The 16,455-nt window shown below is 43.6% G+C and overlaps 6 protein-coding genes across 6 annotated transcripts; 3 read left to right on the top strand and 3 right to left on the bottom strand.

Moving 5' to 3' along the window:
- Positions 1-1,505: 1,505 nt before the first annotated feature.
- Positions 1,506-2,080, top strand: SS1G_06574 (predicted protein; the record flags this gene model as incomplete). Its single annotated transcript, XM_001592283.1, has 3 exons — positions 1,506-1,620; positions 1,696-1,847; positions 2,000-2,080. 3 exons carry the CDS (start codon positions 1,506-1,508, stop codon positions 2,078-2,080), a joined length of 348 nt encoding a protein of 115 aa, XP_001592333.1.
- Positions 2,081-2,146: 66 nt separating this feature from the next.
- SS1G_06573 (predicted protein) lies at positions 2,147-2,323 on the bottom strand (the record flags this gene model as incomplete). The annotated part of the gene is made up of 1 exon (XM_001592282.1): positions 2,147-2,323. One exon carries the CDS (start codon positions 2,321-2,323, stop codon positions 2,147-2,149), a length of 177 nt encoding a protein of 58 aa, XP_001592332.1.
- A 1,261-nt stretch (positions 2,324-3,584) lies between these two features.
- On the bottom strand, positions 3,585-7,301 carry SS1G_06572 (hypothetical protein; the record flags this gene model as incomplete). Its single annotated transcript, XM_001592281.1, has 3 exons — positions 3,585-4,738; positions 4,892-5,756; positions 5,805-7,301. The coding sequence occupies 3 exons, from the start codon at positions 7,299-7,301 to the stop codon at positions 3,585-3,587; spliced, it is 3,516 nt and encodes a 1,171-aa protein (XP_001592331.1).
- A 2,649-nt stretch (positions 7,302-9,950) lies between these two features.
- On the top strand, positions 9,951-10,956 carry SS1G_06571 (hypothetical protein; the record flags this gene model as incomplete). Its single annotated transcript, XM_001592280.1, has 4 exons — positions 9,951-9,985; positions 10,205-10,283; positions 10,419-10,610; positions 10,666-10,956. The coding sequence occupies 4 exons, from the start codon at positions 9,951-9,953 to the stop codon at positions 10,954-10,956; spliced, it is 597 nt and encodes a 198-aa protein (XP_001592330.1).
- Positions 10,957-12,035: 1,079 nt separating this feature from the next.
- SS1G_06570 (hypothetical protein) lies at positions 12,036-13,136 on the bottom strand (the record flags this gene model as incomplete). The annotated part of the gene is made up of 3 exons (XM_001592279.1): positions 12,036-12,075; positions 12,381-12,515; positions 12,814-13,136. The coding sequence occupies 3 exons, from the start codon at positions 13,134-13,136 to the stop codon at positions 12,036-12,038; spliced, it is 498 nt and encodes a 165-aa protein (XP_001592329.1).
- Positions 13,137-13,496: 360 nt separating this feature from the next.
- Positions 13,497-14,543, top strand: SS1G_06569 (hypothetical protein; the record flags this gene model as incomplete). The annotated part of the gene is made up of 2 exons (XM_001592278.1): positions 13,497-13,544; positions 13,662-14,543. 2 exons carry the CDS (start codon positions 13,497-13,499, stop codon positions 14,541-14,543), a joined length of 930 nt encoding a protein of 309 aa, XP_001592328.1.
- Between the last annotated feature and the right edge of the window lie 1,912 nt (positions 14,544-16,455).

Genomic DNA, 16,455 nt, shown 5'->3' with positions numbered 1-16,455 from the left:
GTCGATCACTAGATTTCGCTCTGCTCAATTCACCTGCCTACTATTGCGAATATTGTTCGAAGCATATCCGAATTAAACGCACGAAAGGTAGAAAGAGATGAGTAAAATACTTCGCAAAATCGCAAAAAGAGAGCACAAAAAAAAGTACTGCGGGAAATCTTCACATAGATATTCAACAGAAAGTTAGCTACTTAGTCGTTAACATCCGGAAGGACCGAGGAAAAAACAGGAGACCCTCATTCAGGGACACTATCAAGTACACTATCGAGCCCGAAAAATTCAAGTGTCTGATCCTCCAAATTTCAAGGCACAACCGGTATCTCCATATCCATAATCCGTCCCCTTCATCTAACCTTATTGGTCCGACCCATCCTAGGCGCAACCCCCATGCAACCCTCGTAACTCCCACGACACACCACTCTCAATTTTCTACTTTCCAGGGAAGCTCTTGACAAGCGCATAGCGTAAGCTGGAAGCAATGATGTTCTGGCCTGTGGCTACGGCTCCTTGGAGTAATCGATGTCACATTCACGTCCTAGGATCGCAGCCTTGCAGGAATAAAGTTGTGCTTGCGATTGCAGGGTAATGGAGTGTAGACGCCGTGAAGGTTGGATGATTTACCGTACATATCTAGGTGGACAATGGGATATTGTGGCCATGCTGTCGAAGAATTTGTTTGAAGTCCTCGTTTGAAGATATGATCTGTGGGAGCTGAAATGAATGGCGCAATTGATCAAATAGGGGCCGGGAACACCTGAAGAATCAATAGTAGAAACTCAAATCTTTGACAATGATTTGCGAGTTCCTTGGTAAGGGAAACACTTGTTCGCATACGGGAAAAAAAAGTAAACATAAGTTGTTCACTAATCGCATGATCTAACGATTTTGAAAATGAGTCGAAGATCCTTTGTCTGGTATTAATCAGTGATCTTTTGCTTGCCATTTGCTATTCCAACTATCTGCTCCGCTGAAACAATTTATAACCCCGGTCTCACACGTGGGTGTATGGTTACATGCATATTGAGACCTTGTCAAATGCCTGCATGAGGATCTAGGCCTTCCGATTGGGCCACCCGCCCGACCGACCTCTAATCCTTTCAAAAACGATCATATCTGGAGGAAAACAGGAACAAGTTTCAGAAAGTTGGAGAAGCCCAATGCTTGGTGACCGTGAGTATTCCTCTGGCCGGGTCAACATTGCACCGTGCTTCCCAAAATGCCATCATAACAAGATGGGCACCAAAACTTTCGTTAAAAAGAGGAAAAAGATAAACATGTGATCGTACATTTGATGATTACACCAACAATTATTCCCCGTTCTAAATTTAGCAATTCGTTCCACTCTTCCATGACAACCCAGGCCCAAGAAATCCACATAAAGATCACCAAAGAAACCAACATCGTACCCACAATAAGAAATGACATCTATTCTTATTATGTTGGTAAGAAACAACAGGAATATCATTTGCACACCTTTACTACACATACGCTCTCCTCATTCGCAAATGTTCGCGGCCTCAATTCGGGATCTAGAACCCTGCTCGAACGTTGACAGGCAACCGTATGGGGTGACAGTTCATCAGGATTTGAAAAGCGGATTTCTGGAAGCTTTTTACGAATGTGCATGCCATTCCTGACAATTGGAAGGATGTAAGGTTATCAGACACGTGTAAATTGATTCCTGTACATGCACAGTTGGGAATCTTGTCTCAGGAAGTAAACTCAACCGGGACGTCTCTGTAATTGGGTTGATGTTGAGATCGGTTCCTCGCATGGAAAATGTATTCCTTGTCCTGAAGTTATTAATCGGCGCGAGGAGATATTGTGCCTCCAGGGCTGTTCGAATAGTAAGTCCTGATAATAGAGGACAGTCGGTGTTGCTTCGGAGATCCTGTCGACTCTTCGGTGTTTGTGTCGATACCTCGAGGGACTCCAGCGTAGGTATGTTGGGCAGCCCAATCATTTTTGTTCTTACCCCTGGTCGAAACTCTGACCACAGGGAGTCGTGACGGCGGATTCAACCGTAAAAGATAGTGAGTATCGAAAAAACTCTGATTCCAATGATGTAATGATCGAATGAAGAAGTTGGCTGTGAAAACGTGCATATTCCAAATTGCGAGGACGCACCACCAATTTTTAAACCATCTCAATCATCGAATTTTCGTCCCGCACCAACCATCCTAGCCCATCCACTGATCACCAAAAGTCCATTTCCACTTGAAGCACGCATCCCAAAGAAAGACCCACCCTCAAATTGCACGCATTGTCCATCCAAATCCACCCCCACATTCTCCATAAATCTGCTGCGGGTGATGTGAATCATTTTTGCTTGTTTGTCTCTTTGCCTTTCTTCCTCAAACTCATCTCCAGCCAGTATACACTTTCTTCCCGTCCACGCAGGTCACTCTCCCGTGTCACTGCAGCCCCATGTTCCAGTCCCACTGATAATCTCGCATACATCTTCCGTGGCCATGACCACGGTCCAGGCTCGAGCCTCAAAATACCAATTTAGATATACATAAGCGCTCAGATCCCTTTCCTCGCCACTCTTCTCCTTCATTTTCGTTATCAATCTTAAGCGCCCATTCATGTGCTTTCATATATGAAATAGTGATTGTGCGAGCGAGGAGTAATTAGGTGAAAGGAAAAGAATGAAGGAATGCCGAGGGCTTAGGATATTGGAAGTAGGTGGGCGATAATGGCGAAGGAAATTGACATGTTGATTAAGCTTTCAGATCATTTTACATAATGCAGCATCCGTACCTCCAGATGCACCATCCTATTTGAGATAAAAAGTTGTGTATGGATAAAGGGTTGGTAGAAATGCGATCTTGAGATGAGGGGAGATAAGTGGAGGTGCTGAGGTGAATGGTAGTGAATTCTCCCAAAGTAGTAGTTATCGATCATGGTGAAGCATAACATTGTTGCACTAATTCATCCCCTATTCAACACTAGTGAGTACGCATAGGCATGCTTGGTGTGTAGAGAAAACACAAAAATTATACCTAATTTTGGTCGAAATTCTGATGGAAGAGTAGTACCCGACATCAAGTACTGTATGACATATTAGCAAAAATAACGCTGTACAAAAATTTATTTAGAGGATCACAATATTGTCCCTCCCAACTTTCACAAGTACTGCACTTTACACCAGTAGGTATACACTAAGTAAGGGTTTAAATGCACGCAAGTGAAGCAAACAAAAGGCACAACAGGGCAAGAACATATACATTAGAACACTGAAAAAATGTTGGTATTCGATATTCACCTCTTCTTTATGAAGCAGGCAAAAATAGTTCAGCGTAATAACGCCACTAGGTATTTATTGATTGATTGATTCCTCCTCCCCAACCGAGGGAGACCAGAGAAGACCGACCGGCAGAATAAAAAACGAAGAAACGTAAGCGAATTCATGAAGAGCGCCACATTTGGACTTTTGTTTGGTCGATGCCCATCCATGCAAATCTTACATCCACATGAGAATAAACAAGCACGGAGACACAAGTAAGCTCCAAAATACTGAACGTGTAATGCCCGAATTATGAGAATTGGATAGCGAGAAAAAGCTAGGCTAGATATACCCACTAAAATCCACCAATTGGAGCTCGGCCAGGAGGTCCTGGATTTCTCGATGCATTCCCACTGATAGGGCTTCCGATTTCACCTGGAGCGCCGACAGCACGGAAGTCATGAGGTGTGGGGTCGCTAACGTAATGGATTTGGGATTTGCCATTCGAATGGCGGATCTCAAAGGTGCCACCCCCATTCATTTGGTTCCCTTCGGTGTCACAAATATCGAGCAGTTCCCTCTCAGAAACTGGCTCTTCCCTAGGAGGATTGAGAAGAGCAACCTCATTCTTGATAGAGTCGATATCTAACCATCCGTCTGGAGTCGAACTCTGGAGGTTTTGGCAAGCCATACAGATCATTAGTCTTACAGCTACCGAACGCGGTTGAGACGGACGAAAGTAAGGCGGCATCCCGAATGAATTGTTCATATTAAGACTTGTGTTCCATCCTCCGCCAAAACCATTGGATCCAGGTAGGGAAGAGGAGCCAAATGGGTTTGGCGGTGCACCCCATGTACCAAAGGAGCTCATCATTCCCGCTGGATCCGAGCGGTCCATACCAAATGGAGGTGGTAGGAAGTTTTGCCTGCTAGAATTACCAGGAGCTGCACTCGAGCGTCGTGGGCCCATTCCAACCTTCAAAGGCTCATCAGTATCATCTAGTAAAGCGCTACTACCAAGATGTTTGCTTGATTCGTCAGGTTCACCATTACTGGATTTATCGCCATGACGAGCGCCGTGAACAATACTGGACGGTCTTCCAATGGGTGCAGGTCTCGCGATAGGCTGGGCTTGTGTCGTCGATGATAATGCATCAAATGAGCCAGATTGGTTTCGAGAATGAGCCTGTGAAGGTGGTGCTTCTTTGGGGGCGCCAAAAAGCTGACCAATACTACCCATTCCGTTTGGAGACGGTTGTGGAAATCCTGGTGGGCCATGCATAGGGAAGCCTCTGCCTTGTGGCATATGATGCATATTAAACCCGGGTTGAAATTGCGGCATGCCTCCATTGGGAATTGGCAAAGGGCGAAATTGGTTGCCTATTGGTTGCTGATGTGTGAACATTGGGTCATGATGCGGTCGTCCGAAACCTGGGGGTACCATTGGCATTCCTGGTTGAAGTCCTCCAGGCATGGGTTGCATACCGGCGAATGGACTCTGAGGGATACCTGGGGGACCTTTTAGCGCGGAATGTATCGGAGAAGTAGCTTGTGGGTGCTGTAAGAAAGGATGCTGTAGTGATGTCTTCCCAGGCGGACCTATCGGGCCGGGACTGTTCGGTAAAGGAGTTATAGAATTAGGTGATATGCTCTGATATTTACCGGAGGGGGTTCTAGGGATAGTTGAGTGGTTCTCTTGCTGAGAGTTTGTTCGAAGCTTGATGGGAGTCGGTGCTTTAGGAACAGCCGGAATGGCAACTGAAATATGAGGTGAAGCTAGGACATGACTCAAGTTGGGCGTAGGCACCTGATTCGGGCGTCTTGAAGCTTGGGCGGCTGACTGGGCAGCTTGAACAGCAGCCTGCTGAGCGGCAACTTCTTCACGTTTCTGTAACTCTCTGGCTTCCTTGTCGGCTTTGACTTTCGCTTCCTTTTCTCGCTTCTCTCTCTCATGCTTCTCTCTTCGTTCCTTGGCCTCCTTTTCCTTGGCCTCTTTCGCTTCCAGTGCTTGGCGCCTTAGCTCCTCTTTCTCCTTTTTCTCTCGCTCTTTGGCTTCACGTTGCTTCCTTTCTTGTTCGGCCTGTCGTTCTCTTTGTTCCTGAAGCCGACGTTGCTTTTCAGCTTCCTTGCGCACGCGCTCTTCTTCGTCGGCCTTTTTCTGTGCCTCTTTCTTTTTTCGATTCTCCTCTCGTTTCAGCCTTTGCTCTTCTGCTTTCTTTTCTTCGATTTCTCGAAGAGAAGCTTCTTCGGCCGCTTTTTCGGCTTCCTTCCGAGCCTTTTCTTCGGCTAGAGCCCGCTTCTTCTCCAGCAATTTTTCCTTTTTCTTCTGCGCATCTTTAGCCTTCTTGGCTTTCCTTAGGGAATCCGCTCGACTCTCTTCCTCAAGTTCCTCGAGAAGTTTTTGCTGCCTCTCTTTCGCAACCTTTTCTTTGTAGGCTGTTAAAACTCTTTGCTCGAACATCCGAGCAGCGAATATCTGGAACATCCGTCGTCCTTCCTCCATACGCTGTTCTTCAGTCATGGAATCCTGTGCTATGTTAGTACAGGATGATCAGCGATAATGTCCTCCACGTACCATCTCCTCTTCATCATAGTCCTCTTCCTGGCTATCATACTCGTCTTCATCATCCTCTTCGTCGTCATAATCGTCTTCTTCTGGCGGTGGTGGGTGATTATGAAGGTGTCCGTGGGAATGAGGATGCATGGAACCATTCGGAGGGTGGCCGTAATTCGCATTAGCATACTGTTCTTTTGCATCTTCTTCTCGAGCCATGCGGCGCTCGGCTAGTTGCTCCATCATTTCGATAAATTTCTTTCCGTCATTTTTGAGTAAGTCATCCGCTACGGTAAGAATCCCTCCCTGTACTGTGAGACTATTACCAAAATTAAAAAAGTCTGTGGCGTGACTTCTTGGGATTTCTTCGGGTTCTTCGTCACTATAATCATCTTCATCCGCATCATCTTCACTGTACTCCTCATCCCCTTCTTCATCTTCGTCATCGCCAAGTTGCTCTACTATCCTACCCCTTGATGGTTGCTGCCCAGTAAAAACTGGTGGTAAGCGATTAGGTGGCTGTAATCCGCTCATGGCGCCAAATCGACGGGGAGGTGGCATCATTGGTGGAGGACCGTCACCTCCTTGATGATTTGCATATTGCTCGAGCTCTTCGTAGTATGCGTCGTAAAGTACTTCTAGTTCCTCTTCAATGGCGGTGCGCTTGCGACCACAGACTGTGCAGCTACAAGAATGCTTTTGCTGCTCTTTCATTTTCTTGAGTACGGCATCCTTTTCTACCTTGACTAATGATTTGCGCTCATCTTCTCCGAGAGATAACCAAAATTCCTTTATCCTCTCACGTTCTTCTTGCGATGATGTATTCCAGATTTTCTCCTTCGAAATACCCGGCCCTCTCTGCATATTCGGCGGGGACTGTAGAGGAATTGGTAGCGATACGTGATTATGTGATGAACCATTTGGGCCGTGGTGTGCGTAATTAGAATTGTCTGACTGCGAAGACTTCGATTTCTTTTTCTTCTTCTGTTTCTTGCTCGAGGAATTTGTTGTAGGCATCGCATAGCCATTTGTTGAGGAGCCATCATGACCATACGAGCCCGAATATGCATCACCTTCCTCGTCGCTATAATACGCATTATCCTCCGCAGGATCTAATTGTTCGTCGTCATCGTACTGCTCGTCTAGTCCCGTCTCGCGGAAGCGTGCTTCTAGTTCCTGCATTTGTTTCTTGACATCGCCAGGAGATGGTCCCCCATTCGTCTGCGAGCCTTGTGCTTGCTCTGCAGCAGCCCTAGCAGCCTGTTTCGCCCTTCGTTTCTGCTTCTTGCGATTTACTGTCGGAGGTACGCCATTGATGTTTGCGGAAGGGGTGGGCAGTTGGCCATTTGATTTCGTTGTAGTCTGTGCCATGGTGAGGAATGTCTCGGATGAATCGCTCGTACTGGATTTGGGTGCAATTACGGACTTTCCAGCATCCTGCGTTGACGGAGTCGCAGTGTTTCTAGGAGTTTGCAAGTATGACGACTGGCTTGTCTGCTTTCGTTGGTTTGCGGGCATTCCGAAGGGGTGTAGGGTAGAGGGATCCGGTAGCGACGACCGTGGCTAAGTGACAAGGTAATTTTAGATTCGGATCGACCAGCGGCATCAACGAAAAACGGTATCTGTTGAAGAATTTCCCAATATCACTTTGCAGACTTACTCAAAAGTTGTAGAATTAGTTCTCGCGACTGCCCCACCAAGGTGTCTGTTTGCTTTCGGGATGAACAATAATGTGATTTGTGTGGGGGATGAGGGCTGGACTATTATTTCAGAGAGGGCGCGTGTAATTATTTTGGAGGTGACGAAGTTATTTGGGTATGTAGGTTTGACCTGGTTGTTATTATTGAGAGGGCACCGTGGGAAATCCAGCAGGGGAGTTTTTAAAGGGCTTGAAGGTTAAATTGATGTACGGGTAGGTACCCTTTGAAGGTTATTGAATTGAATCTAAAGTGAGGTGGCTGAGTCATCAAACCTCGTATATAAGGACGAGATGCAGTCCTGGATGGGATATCTACAAATTTGTATCTACTGTAAAGTGACCTTCCACCTTCCACCTTCCACATCCGAACTCAACCAGTTATACTCCCGTCATCGTCGCCCTTGACTGTATGGAGTAGATAGTAGATACTGCAGTTGATGTTGCATACTTGAAGGGGAAAATGCATACAGAATATTCTGGGATCGTTTTGGTGAGCATGATACGTTCTAGCTCTAGATGAATAAGGACGTGGATAGAATCAGTTCGGGGATGACTTCTAGTCCTATAAAGGGATGGAATCTATGAAGCTCGCCTAGGAACGGGGATAGATTCAATATGGGGATAGAATCAATCATATCCATACATACCTACATACAATCAGTTCTAGTCCTAGAACGGGAATAGAATCAAATGTGTGAAACCTCTCTAAGGACGGGTATAGAACTCAAGTATGGGAACCTCCTCTAAGAATGGCATAGAATCAACAAGATAATGTATCCTTGATACCCGCACCTTACCGATCCAGGCACCTTGAACTCCATAAGGAGATCAAACTGAATGACATTAATATTGCTTGAGGCTATGAATAGAATCAATACACTCGGTAGATCTGTAAGTGTAAGTACTTGGTAGTTGAAATCAATAGATCATTTTGAACATCCAACTTCAATGGCATCGGTTACATTCAATCAGATGATTTTTATTCAACTGATTTTAGTTAGAACTACCTATTAATCTATATGTGCCTTTTAAGGACTTTTGATCTATCACTATCACTTATCACTACCATCCAAATATTCTTATTCTTATTCTTATTTTAACCTTAATGAACTTATTTATCTTTTGCGCCCTCTTATTTTTTATATTCCCTATAAAGTTTGATCCTTATTTAGTACATCACCGGTGGGCATTGATGTTCTGAATCATTTGTAAGATTACAACATCTCAGCATCTCCTCAGTAAGGTTATGGATAGATTGGCTTGCAGGACCTTGTAACTTCAAAATATCAAAGTCAAGTTCTGGAACTGACTGAAACTCTAGACCTTGAGGATGCATAAAGCAAGAAACCCATCAACACTGCATATGCACAAAACCGTTCAGAGTGAAAATCAGTATATGCCAATATGTACTTGGAAGTTTTGAGCTCCCCCTTCATCTGTTCCCTCCACGTTTCTACTCTTCTGGATATCATAGGTAGGGCGTATGGGCATATGGGTATATCCTCTGCTTCATGATCATTCTCTCTCTCATCTTAGATTCGTCTTGTCTCATTTCTTGCTGTGCCTACCAAGCTTCACATCATACATCATACCATACAAGGAGATACTTCCGAATCCACTTACTCATCAGCATTATTCAGCACACGTACCGATAGCTACCTATGACCAACCGAGGACCTTCTGCCCATTCACATCGATTCCTGGAGGTTTGAACATCCACCTTGACTCAAATCCATTCAGCTCTCCCAGCACATCACCTGTTTGTCACCTCACTGACTGCACTCTGGCAACGTTCCAAATTCAACCGCTAGCTGCCTTTAAATCTATCACATTATCACATTATCACACTTTCCAACATTCCCATCAAACGCATAAGGGAAGCTCATTGCAGATCTCACGGATCTTCTACTAAACCCAACTCAGAGCTCTAAAATAAAAGACGTGCACGGTCCGACTGCTCAGCCTTCTCACTCTTCGGAAATCTCCACCCGGCTTCTTCTTTTAACTTTAACTTTACTCGCAACAATTAAAAAGGAGATATCGTCAATAAACCCAAGCATAATTTCAATTCTTCTCCAAAAATACCCATCTTCACAAATCCATTGTGTGTTTATTTTCTTCCTCGATTCTTTTATGAGACACTCGCTCCTCAAGGATCCATTTGCTAGGTAAATATTCATCGTTTTACCTTTCACCGGTTCATCCATCCCACTGAGAGCCACTTATGTCCGAGTATCTTCAAAATTGAAGCTTTGAAATTTCTCCATTTCGTCACAATCTCTCATTCCGATAATTCTTCCTTCGAATCCACACGATAATCTTGACGGAATTGTTGTTGACCCCTTCAAACATAGTTTCTCGACCTCCATAGTTGCATGGTTTTCTCCTAAAATCCTCGGCGCGATATCCTTTTTACCTCTACCGACAACGACAATACAATATCTACAATATCATACGATCCCGCGATAATGACTCAACAACCGGCACAAAATGTCATGCGAAGGTACGTTGGTACATTTCATGAAGTTTGGAAAGATTGGAATTCCGATCGTGGAGAGCGTATGGGGGCTCGTGTTGCTACTCAGCCTCGTTATATCCGAGGTCTTAAAATCAGCAAAAGCAACAGACCATTTTTTAGGGCGGATGTCAGCGCGTCCCCATTAGTTTTTGTTATAATGACGCAACGCGCGCCGTGAAAGACCTGATATTGACATTACTACAGGAAGTTGGTTATAATTGGAGATGGTGCTTGTGGTAAAACTTCTCTACTCAGTGTGTTTACACTTGGCTACTTCCCAACGGTAAATCTCTTCAGGAATCAAAATTTTGGCATATTTACTAACAATAAATATAGCACTACGTATGTTATAGTCCGCAGCAATTTTGCGCTTTATCTTTGCCAATTGGGTGATGCTCACAACCTTATCTTATTTTAGGTTCCAACCGTTTTCGAAAATTATGTGACGGATTGCAGAGTTGACGGAAAATCCGTACAATTGGCATTATGGGATACAGCGGGACAAGAAGATTATGAGAGATTACGACCACTGGCATATTCCAAAGCCCATGTTATTTTAATAGGATTTTCAATCGACACTCCAGATTCATTGGATAACGTCAAACACAAAGTAAGATTGCAATTTCTGGGGAAAAGTTGATACGAAGTACTAATGTTTTGGCTAGTGGGTCGAAGAAGCAAACGAGCGATGTCCAGGCGTTCCCATTATACTCGTTGGGTTGAAAAAGGACTTGCGAGAAGATCCTGTGGCTAGAGAGGAGATGCGAAAGAAGTCCCTTGACTTCGTGGGGACGAAAGAGGCAGATGATATTGCAAAGGCTATCGGTGCAAGGAAATACTTGGAATGCTCGTCTTTGACTGGAGATGGAGTTGACGATGTTTTTGAAGCAGCCACACGAGCCGCCCTCTTAACATTTGAAAAAGGGGAAAGTACTGGATGTTGCGTTATACTGTAAGGATAGGCGAACGGAGTTTGGGGGATGGGGATATGCTGAACCAAGACGGAAAAATCGAAATAGGATATAATTGGAAGGTTTCGGAAACGGCGGCATCTTCGCAACCATTACTACCGATGCACGAGCGGGTCGAAAATGCCTCTTCTGTTGCAAGTATATAGGCAATTCAACCTGCCGCAGGAATGTTGACGGCAGTAAAAGGGCAACGGCAATTTGTACCTTTTGACAAAAGACCCACACGCCAGGAACACGAACTGATTTGACAATGATACCGATGTACTCCACGAACAAATTCAATTGTTTCTCTATCGAGTCGCCAGGCTAGATAATGTTTTTCAACGGCAATCAACCACGAAACGGCGGTCTCTATTTCAGTCTTACTCTTTCCCACAAACAGGCCCAAAAATTATCGGGCTTCGGGATTGGTTCGGTTCGGTTCAGTTCGGTTCCCTTATTCTTGTATTTGTTTTTGATTTCCTGCTCCTCTCATAATGGGATTTCATTTACATAAACCTCTGATGTCACGAGAAAAGCTCGACAAGTGGGGAGGAGCTTGCTAGACGTCCCCTTCGAAGATAGCCAGAGAGATAATTCGATGTTGTTTGTGATGGGAATGCGTTGGTGCACTTGCTTGTATTGCAGATTAGCGTTGGGTTTTAATGGTTTTAGTTGGGTGGTTATATGGTTATGGATGGACTTTTACATGGATATTGAATGGCGATGCGATGCATATTTGAGAAATGGAGACAGACGGAGAGACATTGACTTTGTGCATAGGATTACATAGCAGATGCCGTCTGATACGGGCTCGTGGTTGTGGCCCGATTACTACATGAATTGAACTTTTCTTCCGCAACTTCGTACAGACTTTATGAACGACGTCCTTCCCCGTCTTTCACGGCGCTTACTTGGCGCGATTCTGGTCGTTGGTTCTAGCTCCCACACTTCAATCCCGTCGTATAGCATGTCTGAAGTGCATCGGGGTTTTCGGATCCGAATCATGTTTAACTCTTATGTCGTTAAACAAGCTCATCATAACTACTTAGTATACATATGGTGCATGTTTTCTTACGTGAGATCTATCTCTCAAAGTTCTCTTCCATATTCACTGTACAAATCCTAATAAGTTGTTAGCAAAATACGCCGCTATCAATTCCAGAAACATAACAGTAGATAGAAGAGAAATCAGACAGCAGTTGGTACTTTTTTTGTCCACATAGAAGATTACAGAACAGGTCTGTGAATAAGGTATATCATCATATTACCCTCAACCAATACCAAAACAAATGAGATGTGCGTGCTCAACTGCTTACCTTTGCAATGTTATTGTTGTCATATTTCTCATACCCGTCTACTCTACTCCTCTAGTCCATCCATGATTCCATGGTTCCTTCGCTGGTGTATCGGTTTGTGCCCTCGCGTACTCAATTGGAATTCCATCTTTTCCGAAAATTCCTTTTTTCTCGAGGGCTACGCGGTATAGTCTACCAGCTTCTTTTTGGCCAGCGCCTTCGAGCAGCCGGAGGTCTTCCATAGCGTTGTGCATTGATTGGTGGAGTCTAATGAAGAGTTGGTATTAGTATTTTGAGGGAAGATATCACGAGGAAGAGGTAGGTAAGTAAGTTGAAGACAAGGCCTAGCTAGGCATGAATTGGGAATAGACAATCAGAAGGAAGGCAACGGAAATCTCCACATGGGTTTTGCGCTCTCGGAGTATAATGTGTTTAACATCCGGAATATTTCATCATATTGAATAATTTTTTGACTCTTGAGTTGGAAAGAAAAAAAGTAGGAATTGGATTGTGAAAAAATAACAAAGCTGCAAAATAAGCCCCTGCTAGGCTGTGTATAACATACCTGTATAATTCTCCCTCCTCCTCAGTCCTCTTCTTCCGTCTTAGTATCATCCATGCTCGATGAATAGTCCAATGTCTCAACGCGCGCGTACGTGAAAAACGCAGTGGGCGAGGAGTCTTAGGATGTTGGAGATGGTAGCGGATGAGGGTTACTCGAGGATCAGTTTTGCTGTTAGGGTTCTTTTTGTGCAGAGAGGGAGTGCTGCTGAAGGTTCTTAGGGGTGTTGTTGAGCTAATTGAGGGGAGGGTGATGGATCTGAAGGATTGGAGGAGAGGTGTTAGGAGGCGGAAGAGTGGTGATGGGGTTGGGAGATAAGGTGACATTTTGAAGATTATGTATTTAAAAGAAGGGAAGGGATATTAATCGTGGTGGTAAAGCGTGTTGTTGTGAATTGAATGGACGGAAAAAGATTTAGAAGTTGGGATAAATTTCATCTGGGTTGAGTTGCTACCCCTGTCAGTATAGTGCACGTGATAGACAGTAGGGTTGACGATAAAACGATATGCGCAGTGGGTATCAGACTTCCACTTTTGGCTGGCCGTTCCCATGATCAACCAACAGTTGTGTTTTTTAAAGAGCGGCATTGTGAATCTTCCCAATCTTGCAGTCACTACTGGTACTTTGAGTTTAATTTGACCTTTCTTGATACCCCAAAAGCAAAGTAGAATTGAGAATATATCACAATGCCCTTCATGGCCCCTGCTCAGCGGAAAGGTGTCACGCATTTATTCGTATGTGCATTCATATAGTTATTTCTTTTGTAATCACGAATATAAGTTTGAAGGTTGCTGTTGGACTTTGTTGACGCTGGAATACTTCTTTATAGTACCTTTACTAATGTACCATAGACACCTAAACTGACTGCTTTCGAACACACACCCAAAGCTTCAGACTCGGACCCTCAGAACATTGTCGTCTTCATTGGTGGTCTATCTGATGGTTTACTCACTGTACCATATCCATCATCAATCTCAGATGCATTACCAGCAGGTTGGAGCCTTGCTCAAGTTCTTCTAAGTTCCGCGTATATTGGATGGGGTATCTCCTGCCTCAAGAATGATGCCCAGGAACTATCTCAATGTGTTGCCTATTTCCGAACCATCAAATCAGGCAAGATTGTCTTGATGGGACATTCTACTGGTTGTCAAGATGTCATGGAATACCTAACAGGACCCGGACACAAAACAAACACTCCAATTGATGGAGGTATTATCCAAGCTTCAGTAAGCGATCGTGAAGCTTTGGGTCAGGAAATGGATGCAAATGTTCTTAAAAATAGCATCGCCCTAGCACAAAAAATGGTTGATGCTGGTGATGGTGAAGAAATCTTACCATCTAGTGCTACGGAAGGATTCTTCCAATCGCCTGTGTGTGCAAGGAGATGGCTCTCGTTAACAAGTCCAAATCATGATGGGGATGATGATTATTTCAGCTCTGATCTTACGGACGAGCAACTGAAAAAGACTTTTGGAAGCTTGGCCGCTAGGAGCCCGTTGTGCATTTTATACTCTGGAAACGATGAATATGTTCCGAAATATATTGATAAAGAGGCCCTAGTAAAACGATGGATTGATATTGTGAAGAAAGGAGGTGGAAAGGTTGATGAGGAGAATTCTGCCGTTCTACCGGGTGCTACACATAACTTGTCGAAAAGTCCTGAAGTTGTGCCAGAGTTGGTAAAGAGAGTCTTGGGGTTCTTGAAGGGTTTGTCCTCACAATCTCATTTGTGATGTAAGTCAGTGTGGGTTCAGAGGTAAAGGGCTGGTCTTCGAGCCATATTCTCAGTTTGAGAGCGAGCATTTAACATCAAATTCTTTTTTGGGGATGAATTATGGCTACGAGAAAGCTGCTATCGATTCATGGTTTCTGCTCGGCAAACCCAATAGAGAAATTAACCCTTTTACGTCTCTCAACACATTTTCCGAGTTCGATTGATGATGGTACCCAGGTATAGTATCATGCATGCTCTCTGGAAATATATAAAAAACCATAGCTCAGAATATCACAGCCTCCTTTAGTAAACATTATAGACCTGATGATTCAATGACTGGCATTACTGGACAGGATACTGAAACTGGATTATCTGCTTGGGTGTTATATTGCCACAGACAATAAGCATAGTTTCTAGACTCTATATCCTTCAGGAAATAGGATATCTTTTGTTTTCTTCCCTTGCTTTTTAGCGGCTATTTCTCCTTGTTACTGCTGGAACTTGGAAGTTTTCTGAGGAGTTCAGAGGTATTAGTGGATCATGACAAAGAGTGCTATCTGACACGGAGCCCATCAAATTAGATTATTCTTCTTCATGTATCCCGTTTTAACTGCTATACTACAGTGAATATTCGAGCAAGTTATCTCCATGAGATAGTCTCTAATCGTTCATCCAATCGTAGTAGTGCTTAGGATAATAACCACAGTTGTTCGACACTTCAGGAGCCGGTTTTCAAACTAACCTATAACGATGAGAAAAAGAACATTGATGTGGTGTTGTCAAGAGACAAAGTCCATAAACAGATGCAAAAATAGTGCTTAGTATTTCTTCCTCTCGGTACAAAAGTCAGCATACCACCCAAAAGTCAAAGCCAGAATCAAAGACACAGGTAATCGTTTGTACGTTCCAAAATTAGCATTTATATTTCCTCCAAGTATTCAGCACTTCGATACTATCATCTATACGCCAGCGAGTATCGTCGGTATCTCGCGCCCTGGCCTCTAACTCTTGGTTTTTTGTTTTTTTTTAATATTCTCCCATATACTTCTAGTCCAGAAGAATTGACCACAAAGCATTTTAGCAATAAGTTCATTGTCCTCACTACTCATCATCGTCATCATCATCATCATCATCATCATCATCATCATCATCAAAATGAACCGCATTTACCGTACTGGAGTACCATATCAATATATTTTCCTCTACATATATCATCTAAAATTAGGGGTGTAGCTCCAAATGTCAGATTCAAAAAAAGCTGAACGAAAATAATACATCAGTATTTAAAAATAGCAACCATATAAGCCAACAACATTTCCGTATGCTAGATAGACATAAAAACATATATCATCTCCATCTGCTTTTGCATGAATAATAAGAGTGAGAAAACAGGCTCCTAAAATATTTGCGATGGAAGACGTAACTATATTCTCGCGTACTAGGTTAAGGATTTGTTCTCGTGTTTGAAATGTTTGATGAGATATGAGATGAACGCATGGATGTGTTTAGAGTATGTGATTACAAAATGCATTCTAAAGCTAGGGATTTTCAAAAACTAGGGATATTGACCTCGTTCTAAGCTGGTAGTGCAAGCTATGAGTTTAATTGTAAGCTCTAGAAGACGTCAGGTTGGGCTGCCACCACGGCAGTCAGAGCTAAGATTTGTGATATGATTAAAGTACATATCTGAAGATTTCTATTGGGCCAATGCATATTTGTAAACGAATATTAGGTAATTAGTATTGTCTTTGCAGTGGATGATGGAGCAATTAGTATTTTATTATGTTCATACATAATCAATATACATGCACCTTGCTAGCGATAATATCCACCGCAAATCTTATGTACAAAAATGCAACGCGTTCGCCCAAAAATGCTGAACAAGCAACCACCTGCCAACCCGGAATCGTTCTTTGATCCACGTAGAGCCT

The sequence above is a fragment of the Sclerotinia sclerotiorum genome, genomic scaffold (genome assembly GCF_000146945.2).
Source record: "Sclerotinia sclerotiorum 1980 UF-70 scaffold_8 genomic scaffold, whole genome shotgun sequence".
NCBI lineage: Eukaryota > Fungi > Ascomycota > Leotiomycetes > Helotiales > Sclerotiniaceae > Sclerotinia > Sclerotinia sclerotiorum.
This window is presented reverse-complemented; position numbering and strand designations above follow the sequence as displayed.